Source organism: Felis catus, chromosome C1 (assembly GCF_018350175.1).
Source record: "Felis catus isolate Fca126 chromosome C1, F.catus_Fca126_mat1.0, whole genome shotgun sequence".
In the NCBI taxonomy this organism is placed as follows: Eukaryota; Metazoa; Chordata; class Mammalia; order Carnivora; family Felidae; genus Felis; species Felis catus.
In genome coordinates, this window is record NC_058375.1 from 63282900 (window position 1) to 63304127 (window position 21228).

Genomic DNA, 21228 nt, shown 5'->3' on the forward strand with positions numbered 1-21228 from the left:
TCTCTCTCCCTTTTCTTTTTGAGAAGCCTGGCTAAAGGTTTATCAATTTTGTTTATTTTTTCAAAAAAACAACTTTTGGTTTCATTGATCTGCTCTACAGTTTTTTTAGATTCTATATTGTTTATTTCTGCTCTGATCTTTATTATTTCTCTTCTTATGCTGGGTTTGGGGTGTCTTTGCTCTTCTGCTTCTATTTCCTTTAGGTGTGCTGTTAGATTTTGTATTTGGGATTTTTCTTATTTCTTGAGATAAGCCTGGGCTGCAATGTGTTTTCCTCTCAGGACTGCCTTTGCTGCATTCCAAAGCGTTTGGATTGTTGTATTTTCATTTTCACTTTTTTTCCATATATTTTTAAATTTTTTCTCTAATTGCCTGGTTGACCCATTCATTCTTTAGTAGGGTGTTCTTTAACCTCCATGATTTTGGAGGTTTTCCAGACTTTTTCCTGTGGTTGATTTCAAGTTTCATAGCATTGTGGCGTTTTGATAGAGGTTGAATTAAATGTGTAGATTGATTTGGGTAATGTAGACATCTTAACAATATTTGGTTCTTCTAATCCGTGAGCCTGGAATGTTTTTCCTTTTCTTTGTGTCCTCTTCAGTTTCTTTCATAAGCTTTCTATAGTTTTCAGCATACAGATAGTTTACCTCTTTTGTTGGGTTTATTGCTAGGTATCTTATGGTTTTTGGTGCAATGGTAAATGGTATTGATTCCTTGATTTATCTTTCTGCTGCTTCATTATTGGCCTATAGAAATGCAACAGACTTCTGTACATTGAGTTTGTATCCTGTGACTTTACTGAATTCGTGTATCAGTTCTAGCAGTTTTTTGCTGGAGTCTTTTGGGTTTTCTATATCAAGTATCATTTCATCTGCAAATAGTGAAGGTTTGACTTCTTCCTTGCTGATCTGGATGCCTTTTATTTCTTTGTGTTGTCTGATTGCTGAGGCTAGGACTTCCAGTACTATGTTAGATAATAGTGCTGAGAGTGGACATCCCTGTCTTGTTCCTGAATGTTGAGGAAAGGATCTCAGCTTTTGCCCAGTGAGGATGATATTAGCTGTGGGTTTTTCGTACATGAACTTTATTATGTTGAGGTATGTTCCCTCTCTCCCTACTCTGTTGAGGGTAATTATCATGAATGGATGTTGTACTTTGTCAAATGCTTCTTCTGCATCTATTGAGAGGATCATATGCTCTTACCTTTTGTTTAATTAATGTGTATCGCATTGATTTGTGAATATTGAACTACCCTTGCAACCCCAGAATAAATACCACTTGATCATGGTGAATTATTCTTTTAATGTACTGTTGGATTTTATTTGCTAGTATTGTGTTGAGAATTTTTGCATCCATGTTCATCAGGGATATTGGCCTGTAATGTTTTGTTTTGTTTTGTTTTGTTTTGTTTTGTTTTGTTTTGTTTTGTTTTGTTTTTAATTGGGGTCTTTGGTTTTAGAATCACAGTAATGCTGTCTTCATAGAATGAATTTGGAAGTTTTCCTTCCATTTTTATTTTTTTGAATAGCGTGAGCGAATAGGTGTTAACTCTTCTTTAAATGTTTGGTAGAACTCCCCTGTGAAGATATCTGGCCCTAGACTTTTGTTTGTTGTGAGATTTTTGATTACTGATTCGATATCTTGGCTGGTTATCAATCTGTTCAAGTTTTTTATTTCTTACCTGTTTCAGTTTTGGTTGTTTATACATTTCTAGGAATTTACCCATTTCTTCCAGATTGTCTGGTTTGGTGGCATATAATTTTTCGTTGTTATTTCTCCTCTCTCATTTGTGATTTTATGTATTTGAGTCCTCTCTCTCTCTCTCTATTTCTCTTTCTTTGATAAATCTGGCTAGGGGATTATTAATTTTATTAATTTTTTTTCAAAGAACAAGCTCCTGATCTCATTGATCTGTTCTGTGTTGTTGTTGTTGTTGTTGTTGTTATATCATTTATTTCTACTCTAATCTTTATTATTTCCCTTTTTCTGTTGGCTTTAGACTTCATTTGTTCTTTTTCTACTTCTTTAGGTGTACAGTTAGATTGTTTGAGATTTTTCTTGCTTCTTGAGGTAGACCTATGTTGCTATATACTTCTCTCTTATGACCACTTTTTCTGCACCCCAAAGGTTTTGTGTTTTCATTTCATTTCATTTTTTATTTCTTCTTTAATTTCCTGGTTGACCCATTCATTCTTTAGTAGGATGTTCTTTAACCTCCATGTTATTTGTGGGTCTTTCCAAATGTTTTCTTATGGTTGACTTTGGGTTTCATAGCATTTTGGTTAGAAGAAATACATTTATGATCTCAGTCTTTTTTGTACTTGTTGAAGCCTGATTTGTGACCTAGTATATTATCTATAGAATCCCATGTGCACTTGAAAAGAATGTATATTTTGCTGCTTTAGGATAAAATGTTCTGAGTATATCTCTTACGTCCCACCTGGTCTAGTGTGTCATTCAAAGCCATTGCTTCCTTGTTGACTTTTTGATTAGATGACCTGTCAATTGATGTAAGTGGGATATGAAAGTCACCTACTATTATTATATTATTATCAATGAGTTCCTTTATGTTTGTTACTGTTTTATATATTTGGGTGTTTTGAAGTTGGGGACATAAATATTTACAGTTGTTAGATTTTCTTGTTGGATAGTCCCTTTTATTATGATCTAGTGTCCTTCTTCATTTCTTGTTACAGTCTTTGGTGTAAAATCTAGTTTGTCTGATAGAGCTATTGATACTCTGGATTTCTTTTTTTTTTTTAAGCTTTTATTTATTTGTTTTGAGGAGGGGCAGAGAGAGAGAGAGGGAGAATCCCAAGCAGGCTCTGCACTATCAGTGTAGAGCCCGATGTGGGGCTTGAAATCACGTACCATGAGATTGTGACCTGACTCAAAGTTGGATGCTTAACTGACTGTGCCACCCAGATGCTTCAATACGCTGGCTTTCTTTTGACATCCATTAGCATGATAGATGATTCTCCATCCCCTCACTTTTAATCTGGTGGTGTCTTTAGGTCTAAAATGAGTCTCTTCTTGGCAATATATAGATGGGTCTTGTTTATTTTAACCATTTGACATCCTTTTGTCTTTTGACTGGAGTGTTTAGTCCATTTATATTCAGAGTGATTATTGATAGATATGAGTTTAGTGCCATTGTATTACTTGTTTTGTTGTTGTTTCTGGAGATTTTCTCTGTTCCATTCTAGTCTTTGTTGCTTTTGGTCTTTCTTTCCCACTCAAGGGGTCCCCTTTAATATTTCTAACAAATCTGGTGTAGTGGTCATGAACTCCTTTAGTTTTTGTTTGGGAAACTCTTTCTCTCTCCTTTTATTCTGAATGACAGCCTTGCTGGAAAAAGTATTCTTGACTGCAGATTTTTCCCATTCAGCACACTGAACGTATCATGTCATTGTATTCTGACTTGCCAGGTTTCCGTGGAGAGATCTTCTGCTAAACTTATTTGTCTTCCCTTATAAGTTCTTTTGTCTTGGTGTTTTTAGGATATTTTCTTTATATTTTGCAAATTTGACTACAGTATGCCTTGGTATTGGCCTGTTTTGTTGATTTTGATGGGAGTTCTCTGTACCTCCTGGATTTGGATATCTGTTTCCTTCCTCAGATTAGGGAAATTTTCAGCTAGAATTTCCTCAAATGTACCTTCTGCTCCCTTCCCTCTCTCTTCTTGTGGGGCTCCTGTGATACAAATGTTATTATGTTTGATGGAGTAACTGGGTTCCCTATGTCTACTTTTGTGACCCCAAATTTTTCTTTCTCTCTTTTGTTCAGCTTCATTATTTTCCAGAATTCTATCTTCTCTATCACTTATATATTCCCCTGCTTCTTGTATTCTGGTGCTCATTACATTCAGTTGGTTTCAGATCTTGGTTATTATATTTTTAATTTTGGCCTGATTGTTTTTTTTTTTTTAGCTCTTTTATCTCTGTGGTAAGGGTCTCCCTAATGTCTTCCATGCTTTTTTTGAGCCCATGTAGTAGCCTTATGATTGTTGCTTTAAATTCTTGATCAGGCATGTTAGTTGTATCTGTTTCAAATTGATCCCTGGCCATGACCTGTTCTTATTCTTTATTTTGGAATGAATTCCTCTGTCTTGGCATTTTGTCTAGGCCTCTGTCTTCTGGGTGTTAGGAAAACCTGTTATGTTTCCTGTTCCTGAGAGGAAGGATGTGAAGAAGAGGTCATATAATATCCAGGGCCTGGTGCTTCAGGAAGTGTCTCTGGTGTGTGGTACATGCACTTTGGTGATGTGTTTTGGCTGCTCTGTGCCTTAGGTTGGTTGTCTTCAGTTTCTCCTTGCTTGCAGTTGGGAGTGTTTGGACCTTGGGCAGAGTCTGGTGAGTTTTAACTAGTTGTGCTCTAGTATACTTGCTAAAAGAGACCTAATGCTCTTTTCACTAGAACTGAAGCTTTGCAGGACTCTTATGTCGGTAGACATGGTGTATGGGGGGCGTTTGTGCTGGTCTTATGGGGGAGAGACCTGCTGTACTGGTCGGTAGTCACTCTTGCTGAAGAAAAACAGTCCCAGCAGAGTGCAGAGGGGTAGGACTTAGCGTTAGCAGGTTAGACAGGCAGTGTTGGTCCTTTGCTATTTATTGAAGTTGGTTTATGCTGAGGGGTAGAGGAGGGAAATGGCATCAACCAGGTTCTTTGTCCCTGGAGAGGAGAGTCTGTGCTTGCTGCTCTCATGGAAGCACTTTCAGAGGAGTGAATAATTTCCCATGGTGCATCACAGATCACCAAATTTCAGATCACTAATTTTGCGCTCTTTCTGGGTTGCTTACCTGCCTGTGGCAGCATAGAATACTTTGGCCTCTACCCTAGCCAGGCCTGCTGACTTTTAAAATTCCAAACTTTAGGGACCTGGTGTGGCAGGGATCTGTGCTTATTCTCTGGGAAAGGGTCTTCCCCTGTTGGGACTGATGCAGGTTTGACTTAGAATGGCAGTTGCACCAGGCACAGGAGCATGGATTTTGGAGTAAAGTTCAGTGAAAAACTGGCATCCAGGATACTCACCCTCAGCTGGTTCCTCTGCACCTATGCTGAAGGTTGGAGGAGGGAAATGACACCTGCTGGTTCTTTTGTCCCTAGAGAAGCAATGCTACCTCTCATAGATGGTCGCCAAAAAGGAGAAACAGCCTCTCCCGATGCCCCTTAGGCATTCCTCGGATCATGCAGTCTGCCCCAGGGTTGTTTGCCTGCCTCTTCTCCAGGAGTAGAGCAGCTTCCTCAGGTCTCTGTCCCAGGCAAGCCTGGGGACCTCTAAAACTCCAGTCTTTGAGCCCCACTGGTTGTAAAAACTCACAAAATTTAGCCCCTCTTGTTTTCCCAGCCAGTGGTTTTGGGGAAATGTTCTTGTGTTTATCCCTGTGCATTCCACTGTCTCTCACCTTTTTCTGTGACAGGGGCTCCCTCCCCTCCGCAGCCCCCTGTGGTCCATTTTTCCCCCAAACTACGGCTCCACACTTCCTACCTTCCTCAGTGTGGCCTCTTCTCTCCCTCTAGTTGTGCAGTATGTTCTATCATACCTCAGATCAATTTCTTGAGGATTCAGAATGAGTTGATAGTTAAGTAGCTGTGTTTGAGGGACAAAGCAAGCCTAGGGTCCTCCTGCTATGATGCCAGCTTAGTTCATCCTCCCTTCTCTTGCTATGTCTTCTTGATGAGTTGACTGCTTTATCATTATAAAATAACCCTCTTTTTCCTTCATAATATGTTTTTGCTCTGAAACCTACTGTGTTTAATATTAATATATCCACTCCAGCTTTTAATTTAATTTTAATTTTAATTTAACTTAATTTTATTTTATTTTATTTTTAGAGAGAGACCATGCAGGGGAGAGGGGCAGAGGGAGAGAGGGAATCTCAAGCAGGTTTCATGCTCAGTGCTGAGCCTAGCACAAGGTTGGATCCCATGACTCTAGGATGATCTGAGCTGAAATCAAGAGTTGGAAGCTCGACTGACCGAGCCACCCAGGCACCCCTCCAGCTTTCTTTTGACATGTTAACATGGTATAGCTTTTACCATTCTTATGCTTTTAACTTATTTGTGCCTTTATATTTAAAGTGGATTTCTTGTAGACAGTATGTATTTGGGTCTTGCTTTTTGTATACAGAGAATATATTATTTTTAATTGGGGTTTATTCCATTTATGCTTAGTGAGATTATTGATATGTTTTGAGTAAATCTGCCATGATGGTACTTCTTTTTCTATTTATCTCATCTGTTCCCTTTTTCCTTTTTTCTGCCTTCTTCTGGATTGAGTATTTTTTATGACCCCATTTTATGTCCTTTGTTGATTGATTATATAGAACTCATTATTTTTATATTTCATGGGTTGCTTTAGGACTTACACACCTTTAGCTAAATTCAGTCAACTTCAAATAATGTAACATCACCTCACATATGGTAAGAACCATACAGTATTGGCAACAAAAGCAAAAACAAACAAACTAAAAATCTTTTCACAGCAAAAGAAATGATCAACAAAATGAAACGGCACCTACAGAATTGGAGAACATATTTGCAAACCATATCTGATGAGATATTATTCAAAATGTGTAAAAAACTCCTACAACTCAATAGCAAGAAAACAGTCTGATTTTAAAATGGGCAGAACTAAATAGGTATTCTTCCAAAGCAGACATACAAATAGCCAACAGATATATGAAAAGGTGGTTGGGGCACCTGGGTGGTACAGTCAGATAAACATATAACTTTGGCTCAGGTCATACAGTTTGTGGGTTCAAGCCCTGCATCGGGTTCTGTGCTGACAGCTCAGAGTCTGGAACCTGCTTCGTCTGCTGTGTCTCCTTCTCTCTCTGCCCCTTTCCCACTTGCACTCTGTCTCTCTCTCTCTCAAAAATAAATAAACATTAAAAAAAATTTTCTAAAGAAAAGGTGCTCAACATCAATAATCATCAGGAAAATGCAAATTAACACAATAGTGGGATATTCACCTGTTAGAATGGCTGTCATCAAAAAAACCCAAAAAACAAAAAACAAGAGGTAACAAATGATGATGAGGATGCAGAGAAAAGGGAAACCTTGTGCACTGTTGGTGGGAATGTAAATTGGTACAGCCTATGTGGAAAACAATATGGAAGTTCTTCAGAAAGTTAAAAATAGCACTACCATATGATCCAGCAATCCCACTTTTAAGTATATATCTAGAGAAAATGAAAAAAAGATCTCAAAGAGATCATTGCAACATTATTCACAATCGTCAAGATACAGAAACAACCTAAGTGTTCACCAATACATGAATGGATAGAGAAAATGCAACACATGCACACACACACATACAGGCAGTAGAATATTATGTAGCCACGAAAAAGAAGGAAATCTTGCCGCTTGCAACAACATGAATTGACCTTGAGGACATTATGCTAAGTGAAATAAGCCAGAAAGAGATATATACTACATAGTATTAGTTATATGTGAAATTTAAATGCATTGTATCAGTTACATGTGAAATCTGAATACATATATACATATGTGCATACGTGGGTACGTGCATACATGTATAATGCACATACACACACAAAGACCAAACTCCTAGAAACAGAGGATAGAAGAGTGGTTGCCAGGGACTGGAGTGTGGGGGGAAATAGGGAGAAGTTGGTAAATGGTACAGACTTTCAACTATAACATGAATGAGGTTTGAGGATCTAATGTTAAGCATGGTGACTATAGTTGGTAACACTGTCTTGTATAATTGATATTTGCTAAGAGCGTAGAACTTAAAAGTTCTTCTCACCAAAAAAATATTGAGGAGATGGATATGTTAATTAATTGGGGGGAATCTTTGCAATGTATATGAGTATCAAATAACCACAATGTACACTTTAAATATTTTACAATTTTATTTATTAATTATTCCTCAATAAAGCTGAAATAAAAAAAAAAGAATTTTACAGTAGTGTGCTCCAATTCCCCTTTCCTTCCCATTGGGCTGTGGTCATCCATTTTACTTGTACATATATCCTGTGGTTCATTATTTTTTAAAACATAACTTTATTAAGATAAAATTCTCAAAGCATATACTTCACCCAAAGTTTAAAATTCAGTCATTTTTAGTATGTTCACACAGTTGTACCACAATCACTACAGTCAATTTTAGGACATGTTCATCACCCTGTAAAGCAACCCTGTACCCATTAGCAATCACTTCCCATTCCCCCCAACCTTTTTCTCCAACCCCCCAGTTCCTGACTTTTACTAGTCTACTATCTGTCTCTATGGATTTGGCGATTCTGGACATTTCATATAAATGGAATCCTACAATGTGTAGTCTTTTGTGACTGGCTTTTTTTTTTTTACCTAGCATGGTGTTTTCAGGTTAATTCATACTGTAGCATATATCAGTACTTGATTATTTTTATTGACAAATAATATTCCATTGTATAGATATGGCACATTTCATTTGTCTATTCATCAAATGTCTATTCATTTGAGTTTCCACTTTTGATTATTATGAATATATTATGAATATTTATGTACAAGTTTTGTATGCATATAAGTTTTCATTTATCTTGGATATATACCTAGGGGTAGAATTGCTGGGTCATATGATAACTCTGTTTAAGGAACTGCCAGACTGTTTTCCAAAATTACTGTATGATTTTGCAGTCCCACCAGCGAGTCTACGAGGTTCTGATGTCTCCACATCCTTGGCAACACTTGTTATTATCTGACTTTTTGATTGTAGCCATCCTTGTGGGTGTGAAGTAATATCTAGTGTTTTTTATTTGCATTTCCCTGATGATTAATGATGTCGAGCCTCTTTTCATGTGCTTATTGGCCATTTGCATATCTTCCTTGGAGAAATGTTTATTCATATACTTTTCTAATTTTTAATTGGGTTCTTTATCTTATTATTGAGTTATAAGAGTTCTTTATATATTTCAGATATAAGGTACTTATTGAATATATGGTTTGCAAATGTTCTCTATCATTCTTTAGGTTGTTTTTTTACTTTCTTGATGATATCCTTTGACATTACATGTTAACTTCCTGGCAGAAGGATGAATCTTTAACTCTTTATTTTCTCATAAACATGGACACTTCCTTACCTCTCATCACCCAGTAGGGTTACAACATAATCTTAGTAGATAAAAATTAATATGATTATCCATGCTACACAGAGTTGAGCTTGCATTACTTTTTACATGTTTTTTCCTCAGAATGAATAACTTTTTCTATTTGTATGTTTTACTGTATGCTTTCACTAACTCAGGCATAAATATTTCCATCAAGTATCTCAATATCCTCTCAGCAGATTTAAAATATGCTCTCAGTGTATTGATTCACTATAGATAATCATTTTCAACACCTTGAAGATGCCTCTCTCATTGGTTTCTGACCTGTTCCAATCTGGACTGGTTGCCCCTCTGTTTAGTCTACAGCTGTGGCCCCAGGTTTCTCTTCAGCATTTTTCTGTCTCTCCTGTGTTGAATCTCGTTTTTTTGTGTCCCAGGTTGTCTTCTGATTTGGCTTACTCTCTCCTTTTTTGTAGAGCACATTCTCTAGAGCACATTCTGAAAAATAATGAGACTGCATTTCTGAAATGTTTTATTATTCTCTCATAATTCATTGATAGCTGAAAATCAAATTCTATCCAGGAAATAATTTTCCTTCAGAATTGGAAGGTACTTCTCCACTGCCTTGTAGCTTATAATGTTCCTATTGACAAGGTGAAACCATTGAGATTTCCTGACTTTGCCCCCTCCATTCTCTGGTAGCATGTAAGATCTTTAAAAGGTTTCAACCTTTTATTTATTTATTTTTTTAATTTTTTTTTAACGTTTATTTATTTTGGAGACAGAGACAGAGCATGAACGGGGGAGGGGCAGAGAGAGAGGGAGACACAGAGTCGGAAACAGGCTCCAGGCTCTGAGCCATCAGCCCAGAGCCCGACGCGGGGCTCGAACTCACAGACCGCGAGATCGTGACCTGGCTGAAGTCGGATGCTTAACCGACTGCGCCACCCAGGCGCCCCTCAACCTTTTTAAAAAAAGGTTTATTTAAAAAAATAAAAATTAAATAAAATCTCAAACCTTCAGAAAACTTGCAAATACATTACAAAAAACTTCTCTTTTTTTTAATTTTAAGAGTAACTTGCTGGGGCGCCTGGGTGGCTCAGTCGGTTAAGCGTCCGGCTTCGGCTCAGGTCATGATCTCGGGGTCTGTGGGTTTGAGCCCCACGTCAGGCTCTGTGCTGACAGCTCAGAGCCTGGAGCCTGTTTCAGATTCTATGTCTCCCTCTTTCTCTGACCCTCTCCTGTTCATGCTCTCTCTCTCTCTGTCTCAAAAATAAATGTTAAAAAAAAAATTAAAAAAAAAAAGAGTAACTTGCTGACATGATGTTCTATCACTGCCAAATACATTAGTATTTCTTATAAACAAGGATATTCTTCTAGTCAACCACAATAAATCTTCAAAGTAAGGAAATAAACAGTGATAATACCTTTAATTCGCAGGCCCGATTCAAGTTTTGCTAATTGTGCTGATAATGTCCTTTCACAGGAAAAGGATTCAGTTGAGATGCAGAAAATTACCTTTAGTTTTTTGTCTATTTAGGCTTCAGTCATGACCTTGACATTTGAAAATTACAGGTCTGTTATTATCTTTCAGTTTGGGTTTATCTGATGTTTCCTCATTATTAGATTCAGGTAATGTATCTTTGGTAGGAATATCACAGAAATGAGGCAGTGTTCTTATGACATCTTATTAGATGGCTCATGATTTTGATTTGTTCCATTATGATGATGATAACTTTGTGTACTTGATTGAAGGGGTTTTTTTTTGCTTCTCCACTATAAAATTACTATTTTCCTTATGTAATTAAAAGTATTCTCTGGGAAGGTACTTTGAGACTATGTAAATATCCTATTATCAAATGTTCATTGTATTTAATCTCTGTGGATTCATGGTTTCATATTAAATTGGTTATAATCCTTTACGGTCAATATTACTATCAATATTTATTTTGAATCTCAAATTGTTTCGGATTTGACTAGCACAAGCCCCTTTTAATTGGTCTCTAAGTCCTTTGGAAATACACCCATCATTCTTTGAGCCCTTTATCACTTTTTGGCTCAAGAAAATGAACCAGGCTTTTTTTTGTACTTTCTCTGCCTAGCCTTTGAGTTAGCCAGCTCCCCCCAGGAGCTCTGGTTCATTTTAATGGGCTATGACATTTAGAAATCAAGATCTGGGCACTGGGCAGTCTTTACTTTTGGGGTGTCACTGCTCCCAAGCCTTCTCATGAATAGGGAATAAGTATACGTATATGAGTAAATGTATAAATATATACACATTTACCTCTATATTTATTTCTGTATCTATCTGTACAATTGAAAACTATCAGTTCACAACAATACCTGCAATTTCAGTTTGACATCCCAAGGTTCATATTCATTTTCTCTACTTCAATATTAGTAACTCCCTTCTCTGACAATGAGAAATCTGGCTCTCAGTATCCTTAATATATTAGCATATTTGACCCATCTATGTGACCAGTCTCTGACTGCTGCCACTCTCTGTCCTATGATGTCATCCTCATTGTTGCCTGTGTTCTAGCATTCTCTACTAAACCATCCTTCTCCATCTCACCTCTCTCGGGTTCTGATACTCTGTATTAAAATGCCCTCCTACACAGAGACTTTCCATAGGTTTTACTACACCAGGCTGCCTTCTCTCCCCTTGTGTGGATACCCTCTTGACCTTGTTCAGGTTCATATACTCTGTGCTGGGCAGCCCTCCATTATGGTACCTTCCTTCTCCTTCTGTGCTGTACCACCTCTCCATTCTTACTTTGTTCTGGCTTTGCTTCTCCCATACCAGGGATGCTCTCTTCTTCCTGTTTGGACCCTGAAAACTAATATTAAAACACAGTGTTCATATTAAAATAAAATTATTTCTTAATATACGGGGAAGGTTCTTCATTTTACTTTTGGATATACTTTTGCGAGTGTGTGTCTTTAACCTTTTATTCTCTCTCTCTCTCTCTCTCCCCCCCCCCCGCCCCCCCCACACACACACCTCTTTTTTTTTTACTTGTTTAGCTGTCTTTTTGGAGCCGTTAAATATTTTAGGACTTTCAGAGACTTAAAATGAACAGTTATGAATATAAACATAGAGAGCCTTTATAATCTTTTGCCAGATTCCACTGCCTTGGGTGATATTTTCAAATAAAAAATATCTTAACTTGAGAAACAGTTTTACTTATGAATGACATGTTTTACACAGAAAAATGCAATGCAGCATAGGAATAGGACACTCTATACTACTGATACTGGCCACTCTATACTGATAATTAGTATGTTTACTAGCTCCCTATGGCTTCTGAAACAAAATACTAGTCACTGTATGGCTTGAGACAAGATAAATATATTGCCTCACAGTTCTGGAGGCTGGAAGTCTGAAATCAAGAGGTCAACAGGCTGGGCCATATTTTCTCTGAAACCTATAGGGGAATCCTTTCTTGCCTCTTCCTAGCTTTTGGTGGTTTGTTGGCAGTCTTTATTGCTCTTTGGCTTTCTGCTGCATAACTGCAGTCTCTCCCTTCCTTGTCACATGGCAGTCTCCCTGTGTGTCTTCACGTGGCTCTCTTTTACATGTAACCAGTCATATTGAATTAAGAGTCTACCCTACTACAGTATGATATCATCTTAACTCATTGCCTGTACAATGGCCCTGTTTGCAAATAAGATCGCATTTTGAAGTACTGAGTGTTAAGACTTTGACAAATATTTTTGGGGGGACACAATTCAACCCATCACAGTATATAAACTAAGGCTTCATTTCATTTTTTTTTATAGGAAAAAATCCTCAGATTATACCTAAGAGCAGTCTTTTTGTTGTTAACTCATGTAATATATAGTATTATATAGTCATACAGCCTCATAATTTAGTGTCACTAGCTATAAGAATTAGTAACATACATGTTTTCGTTTTGTTTTATTTTACATTAGACTGTTTCTGGTAATATTAAGAAGGGAATGTTAGTTTGGCCAACTAGGTCTCTCATAAATATCTTTGATTAGCTAGCCAGCATCTGTAATCAGTTTGACTCTCAGACTTTAGGAAAGTCATTTGGGGAAGATTTAAGGTAATTATGTAAGCTGAGAATCTGGACTCCTTTTTTCCTGTCCAGAAAAGAAAATCAATAGCTACTTCCATAAGATTTTTAAGGATCGGTGTTACTTTCCATCCTTTTTAGTTTTGGAGGGACTGGTCCTAGCTGTAAATATTTTCCTAATCAGCACATCAGTCCTTTGTGGAAGCCTTTAAAATACTTTTCAGATTTACTAATTTTTGAGGAACCCTAAGCAATATATTGACTTCATACATGATTCATGAATTTCAGTATTCCTTATACTGTTTCTTAGTTGCTGTTTTTTTTCTTAACCATCTGGAGATATACTTTAAATTAAGCTCTTTCCTCATTTGATATAAGCATGTATATCTTAATTAAACACAATATTTACTAAATTAGTTCAGACTTGTGCTGGTTAAATTGCATGATTTGCCAAAACTTGTGAATGAACTAAATCTTCCATTGGCTGAATTATATGATTATCTTAAACTTTTTTTTTTTTAATTTTTTGTTTTTCAACGTTTATTTATTTTTGGGACAGAGAGAGACAGAGCATGAACGGGGAAGGGGCAGAGAGAGAGGGAGACACAGAATTGGAAACAGGCTCCAGGCTCTGAGCCATCAGCCCAGAGCCCGACGTGGGGCTCGAACTCACGGACCGCAAGATCGTGACCTGGCTGAAGTCGGACGCTTAACCGACTGCGCCACCCAGGCGCCCCAGATTATCTTAAACTTCTAAACGAACTAAATTTTCTCTGAAAATTTCCAGTGTGGAATTATTTGCCTAAGATGAGTTCTTATACTTTCTTCTTAAGAATATTGATTTTAGAAAATGGTGTTTTCTGGATCATCAGTATTCCCTGAGAATGAAACTTAAATTTCTTATTTTGATTAACCTGCATGTCTTTTCTTTCTATATAATATTTATAACCTTACTTTCAATGTATTGCATAAAGAATGCTCATATTTTCCATTTTAAACATCCAAAATACTTCCTCCAACATTTGAAAATTTTGATATTAAAGAAGTTTTTCTGGGGTGCCTGGCTGGCTCCATCAGAGCATGTGACTCTTGAACTCAGGGTTGTGAATTCAAACCCCACATTGGGCATAGAACTCACTTAATTTAAAAAGGGGACTATTTACACCCTTTTAAAAAACAAAAACAAGTTTTTCCAAGTTCTTATCCAAATATCTTTGCTTTTGAATAAAATAAAAGTTATTTTGAATAACTTTTAATTTTTTTCCCACTGACGTTAGGCTGCCATATAGAATATCTAGTACAGTACATTGCTTTTTAAAAATTTATTCAACAAGTTATTTTACTAAGCATTGCAACAAGTTCTAGGGATCCAATAAGAAGTAAGTCTCTAATCTAAAGGAATTTATAATCCAGTGGAGATTGGGGTAAAAAAAACAATTACAGCATAGTATTATCAGAAACTCTAAGGGATATTATATTCTAACCTACTTGCAAGCTAACAAGTTAGCCTGCCAATTTGGTAGATGCTGACAGAAGACACAAGACTCTTGGGTCAGAGAGACAGGACTTTAGTATTTAGAACAAGCAGTAGCTAGAGTATTAGCATTTTCTTAGACTGATTCCCCAAACTCCATTTCCCACTGAGTGAAGTGAAGAGAGCCAGGTGACCCCTGCACATGCAGTGTGTTATACAGGGGAGAATTTCAGAGATTAGGGAACCTGGATCTTTTATAACGAGCAATAAGTATTTTGCCTACTGTTCTGGAGGAGATATCATCTTAATCTTCTGAGACTGTAAACAAACTCACCCTTTGCTTTAGAAGGAGACACTGTATCTTTCAAAACTACTCACTATACAAACATCTTTGACAAGACTGTCCAGAACAAAGGCAGTCAGTGTCTTTGCTCAGAAGATAGGCAAAAATGCAAAAGGCCAGTAGAGAATTAGCTCCTAATTCCCCGTGAAGAGATTCTCTCTCTTGTCAGCTTTGAAGAAGAAAGTTGTAAAGAGACCCTGAATTAGTTGTCTATTGCTGCATAACAAATTACCATGACCATAGTGGCTTAAAACTGCACATATTTATTATCTCAAAGTTCCTGTGAATCAGAAGTCTATGTACATTCTAGCTTGATTCTCTGCTTAGGGTCTCTCAGCATGCAGTTAAGATGTCATCCAAGGTGGAATACTCACGTGGAGTACTCAACTAGGGAAGGATCTATGTACCCACTCTTGTGGTGTTGACAGTATTTAGTTTCTTGCAACTGTAGGATTCATGGCAGCTTACTTCTTAGAAGCCAGTAGAGTGTAGAGAGATTAGAGAGGGATACAGAGAAGGAACAAACAGGGAAGAAAGCATCAGTGATATGAAAGTGTAAGAGTATCTGTATGCTTGTAGTAAGAGCTCCTCTACAGCAGAATTTCTCAACCTAGGCATGATAGACATTTTGGGCTGGATAATTCTTTTCCTGTCCCATGTGTTCTAGGATGTTTAGCAGTAACCTTGGCTTCTACCCACTAAATGCTAATAGAATCTCTCCGGTTGTAACAACCAAAAATGCCTTCAAGCATTGCCAAAGTGAACATCCACGTAATGACCACTCAGGTAAAGAAATAGGTGTTTTGCCATTACTTTAAAAACTCCAGTTTTGCTTCTTTCGGTTCATTATTCTCTCTCTCCCTCCAAAAAGAAACTACTTTTTTGTAATGGTGTTCTTGTTTTTCTTTCTAATCTAGTTTTACCCATTATTTTAAAAAACTTCACATATAAGGAAACATTCATGTGCATTTTTTTAAATATTTTTTTAAAGTTTTTATTTATTTTTGAGACAGAGAGAGACAGAGCATGAGCAGGGGAGGGGCAGAGAGAGAGAGGGAGACACAGAATCTGAAGCAAGCTCCAGGCTCTGAGCTGTCAGCACAGAGCCTGACGCGAGGCTTGAACTCACAGACTGTAAGATCTTGACCTGAGCTGAAGTCGGATGCCTAACCGACTGAGCCACCCAGGCGCCCCTCATGTGCATTTTTTATATGTGGCTTTGTTTGGCCAACATTATGTTTGTGAGATTTAACTATGTTGTTGCATTTATCTATAGCTCATTTATTTCTATTGCTATGTAATCTTTCACTGTATGAATATGCCATTATTTATTTCACTGTTGGACTTTTTAAATTTTTTTTATTTAAAAAATTTTTTCTTAACATTTATTTATTTTTGAGAGACAGAGCATGAGCAGGGGAGGGGCAGAGAGAGAGAAGGAGACACAGAATCTGAAGCAGAATGCAGGCTCTGAGCAAGCTGTCAGCACAGAGCCTGATGCAGGGCTCGAACCCACAAACTGTGAGATCATGACCTGAGCCGAAGCCAGATGCTCAACCAACTGAGCCACCCTGGCGCCCCTTCACTGTTGGACTTTTGAGTTGTTGACAGTTTCTGGAAATTACAAATAATATTGCTAAACAATATTGTAAATATTTCCTTATATAATTGTGCACATATTTTTATTGGGCACATAGTTTGGAGTGGAATTTCTGAGTCATGAGGAATGCATATCTTCAACTTGAGTAGATAATGAAAATGTTTTTCAGAATGATCATATCAATTTATACTCCTATTAGCAGTGTATGTGAATTCCCATTACTCCTCCCCCAAACCTAATATTATCAGTTTAAAAATTTTAGCCATAGTGATTGGTAGCTAGTGGTATTTCATTGTGTTCTTAATTTGCATTTTTCTGATAATGAGGTTGAACATCCTTTCATATGTATATTGACCATTTGAATATCTTCTTTTGTGAATGTCTCTTGCCGATTTTAGGTTATCTTTTTTTTGGGATTTGTAGAGCTTTTATGATTCCTTGGTTGTTTTTGTGTGTTGCACAAATCTTTTCCCATTTCACTGACTTTTTTACCCAGTGTTGTAGATTAGATATTGTTGCTGTGCCACCTATATCCCCTTGGCGTTCACTTTTGTACAAGGAAGTCTTCTTATTACAAACAACTGAAACTCACTGCCTGAGGACTTTCTTTAGCCACATGAGAAACTTGAGGGTAATCAGGGAGTGGTTGCCCAGCAATAGATCTTAACCAATACCAAACAGGAGTTGGTTAATAAATATGCCATTTTCCTTACCTCTGGAGATAGCTTCTGAAGCTTACTCTACACCATCTCTGAATGGTCTCCAGGATTGAGCCACGGTGCCATGTAGCGATATGATCAGCAGTGTATCCCGTATTGCTGCTCTTCCCTACTCTCTTGCCTGTACTTCTTAGAATCACTGTTCAATTATTATTTTTTTTAACGTTTATTTATTTTTGAGACAGAGAGACAGAGCATGAACGGGGGAGGGTCAGAGAGAAGGAGACACAGAATCTGAAGCACAGAATCTGTCAGCACAGAGCCCGATGCGGGGCTTGAACTCACGGACCGCGAGATCATGACCCAAGCCTAAGTCGGCCGCTTAACCGACAGAGCCACCCAGGTGCCCCAAATATGCAGGAGTATTATTAACTATAGTCACCATGCTGTCCATTACATCCTCATGACTTATTTAGTGTACAACTGGAGGTTTGTGCCTTTGACCTCCTTCTTCCATTTTGCCCACCCCCTGCCTCTGGCAGCCCCTCGTCTATTCTCTGTGTCTGTGAGCTTGGTTTTTTCTTTGTTTTTAGATTCCACATATCAGTGAGATCTTTGTTGACTTTCTTTGCGTGACTTATTAGAAGTTCTTAATTTAAATAGATCCTAGTTTATGCTTTTTCCTTTATAGTGGTTGTTGTATCCTGCATAAGAAGTCTTTACCTACCCCAATGTCTTGACTGTACCCGTGGGATTTTAATTTATGGAGATGACTAAGTGATAACATAGGCTGATGTTATTAAAAGAAGATTTTTTATTACTTACAATTTCTGAGAGAGGGGAGCTTGCAACATGGGGTCACATGGGGAAGTACCAGCGTTGGTCAGGAGCCAAAGGAATGAGGGGACAATATCACAAAAGCCTTTATTACTACAGGAGTGAGAAGTTGTTAGGTGGAAATGTCCCCTATTAGGTAGAAAGTAAAAACACAAATGTTGGAGTTTGTGGTTGTAGGGTTTGTAATATGATTTCTGTGCACCCACAAAAACCAGACCATGGGAGAGATATAGGCAACTTTGGCCATTAGTTGGCCCTGTGATTAATGTATGTCAAATCATCAATTATAAAATTTCTAAAAGTTGACAAACTTAAAAAAAAACGGTGCCTGGGTGGCTCAGTCATTTAAGCATCTGACTCTTTAGCTCAGGTCATGATTCATGGTTTGTGAGACTGACCTCTGTGTCTAGCTTTGTGCTCACAGTGTAGAGCCTGCTTGCGATTCTCTCCCTTTCTGCTCCTCTCCCACATGCACACACTTTCTCTCCCTTAAAATAAAGAAACTTAAATAACTTAGTTAGAACACCCAAGGTAGTAAAGAAATTCTTCTTTCATATATTCCAGATGTTTTATTGTTTCACTTTTTTGTATTTAGATCTGTAATCCATTTGGAATTGATATTTCTATGTGGTTTGAGGAAGGGGGCCACATTTCCTTTTTTTCATACAGATTCATAATCTTGTTGGTATCATTTATAGAAAAGACTATCATTTCCCCATTACTCTATAGTCAGCCTTTGTCATAAGTCAAATGCTTGGGTTAAATCATATGTTTGGGTCTATTTCTAGACTCTGTCCCATTGGTCCTCCTCTCTGTCCTTGTGCTAATGCCACAGTTTTTTTTAATTGCTCTAACTTTATTATAATCTGATATTCATTAGAGTTAATCCTTCTACCTTGTTCTTCAAGGGCAAATTGGTATTTTTGGAAGATATTCTCCTTTGGTAATAGGGATGAAAGTTGTCTTCTGTTTGGTGACTATTACTTATTTTTAATCTTCTGAGCATGAGGTAACTTGTTTTGGGTCTAATAACATTTATTTTGGTATTTCTTCTTAATTGGCTCATATGGTCACTGAACAGTCCAGGTATTGTGCAATAAGGATATAGGTCAGAAGACTACAAAAAGAAACAGTGCTATATCAAGTACATTATATCATAATGTGATATCCGGAAACCCCTTGTCTGTATTGGTAGATTTGTCCATTCAGAAAAAAATTCTTCGTTTCCCCAGGTTTAGTACCACTGTTTTGTTCTAGGGATAGTATAATTTGATTTATAAAAAGTTTGAATGCTAATATCGCTTTACCTTGAAAAACTATAATTAATTTGGACAACTAGAATTACGGAAATTGTTTTACTCGCACAAACAGGAACCAGTGAGGGAAATTTGTCATTCTGTAGCTATCTGGGAGGTTTGGATGAAGCTTCAAATATCATCTTGCCACAAATACCCTTTGTGCCTTTTTCAGTTAATCTTAGTCTCTTGGTACCGTTCAGGATTGAACTGTATCTCCTGTAACTACTGTAGGTTAAGCTGGACCCAAAGGGCTGAAGTAGAAATGAAAATTGGACACAATGAGATGAACTCTCCTCATTGTCAGACTTTCTGGAAACTAGTGCACTAGGCTTATGATGGGTCAGTAATTGTAACTATCGTCTATATTGTCTATGCTGAGTAGGTTCATATATAAAAATGTATGAATATGATCAGTGTAGAATATTCAAGAGGAAAACCCATTCTTGTATTGTGTATTTATGGTGTCCACATTTATCTTAATAGGTTAATGCAGCTGAATCAAAGATAACAAATTTAATATACCTAAAACATACCTTGGAACTTGTGGATCCTTTAAAGGTAACTTTAGCTGTATATTGTACAAAACATGTCTAGCATCAGTTTTTAAAAAAAACTTTTTGTCTCCAAATAATTTCAAATTTAGATAAAGTTGCAAGAATAGTATAATAAATTTCCATATTCTCTCCTTACTCACACAACAGACACTACCAATTATTATACTTATCATTACTCTTACTGAACTATTTGAAAATTACAGTACCTAATACTAAAGTGTATATCTCTGAGAACAAAGATGTTTTCTTAAGTAAACATGGTGTAATTAAAAAAATTAGGATATTTAACATTGATCCAATACTATTATGTGTACAATATGTTCAAAATTTTCTAATTGTTTTAATAATATTTTTAATGGATTTTTTTCTTGATACAGGGTCAATCCCAGGACCATGCATTGTATTTAATGTCATGTTTCTTTATACCTTTTTAAATTAAAAGTTTCTCATCCTTTCTTTGTCATGATATTAACATTCTAAAGAGTGACAGTTGTTTATAGAATATTCCTCAATTTGTGTGTATGGTTATTTTCTCATGATTAAATTTAGCTTGTACATATTCAGCAGTAATACTCTATGGGAAAAGTTGTACCTTTCTTAGTACATCACATCAGGAGGCACGTGATACCATTCCACATTCTGGTGATATGAACTTTGATCAATTCACTGTGAAGTTATTAATCTATGGAGAGATACTTTGAGACTATATAAATATCCTGTTCACTTGATTTTAATATTTACTTCTAACTCTTACTTGAAGTACCTCTGATGTGATTTTTTTATAAATAATATATTTTAAATACTAAAATGTGCAAAACTTGTTTTTAAACATATATTTATTTAAATAATCTCTACACCCAGTGTGGGGCTCAAATGCACAACCCTTAGTTCAGGAGTCTCATGCTTTACCAGCTGAGCCAGCCAGGCACCCCTGTGCAAAACATTTTTAAAAATTAAGGTGACAAAGAAGAACTGCTTTTTTAAAGAAAAAATAATGGAAAATGTGGAAGAATTTTGTTATAGAGTTCATTCTAATAAATACTATATAATGAAAACAATTTGGCAAAAGGTTTAAAAAATGTTGCCATCTTTCTTAGAATGAAAGAAGTATAATAAATCATCCCCCACAATTGATAGATTTGATAAAACACAAATTTTAAGCTTTGACATGTCAAAGGCAAAGTAAAGGCCAAAGAAAATTAGGAAACAGTCTCTTTAACAAATGGTGCTGGGAGAGCTGGACAGCAACATGCAGAAGAATGAAACTAGACAACTTTCTTACACCATTCACAAAAATAAACTCAAAATGGATAAAGGACCTGAATGTGAGACACGAAACCATCAAAACCCTAGAGGAGAAAGCA

At 36.8% G+C, this 21228-nt stretch overlaps 2 protein-coding genes across 5 annotated transcripts in view; one reads left to right on the forward strand and one right to left on the reverse strand.

The window, feature by feature from the left end:
• The window catches only part of MSH4 (mutS homolog 4), a 90898-nt gene that overhangs the window by 34864 nt on the left and 34806 nt on the right, over positions 1–21228 (forward strand). For 3 of the 4 annotated variants that reach the window (XM_045036025.1, XM_011284928.4, XR_006584412.1), the window contains exon 9: positions 19794–19868. The exons of the other annotated variant lie outside the window; for it this stretch is intronic. In XM_045036025.1, coding sequence (XP_044891960.1) covers positions 19794–19868 — 75 coding nt within the window. The remainder of the gene's footprint in view (positions 1–19793; positions 19869–21228) is intronic. 4 annotated transcript variants of the gene reach the window in all.
• ASB17 (ankyrin repeat and SOCS box containing 17) overlaps positions 9486–21228 on the reverse strand; it is a 70700-nt gene continuing 58957 nt past the window's right edge. The window contains exons 3-4 of the transcript XR_006584413.1: positions 11400–11896; positions 9486–9554 (exon numbers count right to left, since the gene is read on the reverse strand). The gene's annotated coding sequence lies outside the window, so the exon portion shown is untranslated. The remainder of the gene's footprint in view (positions 9555–11399; positions 11897–21228) is intronic.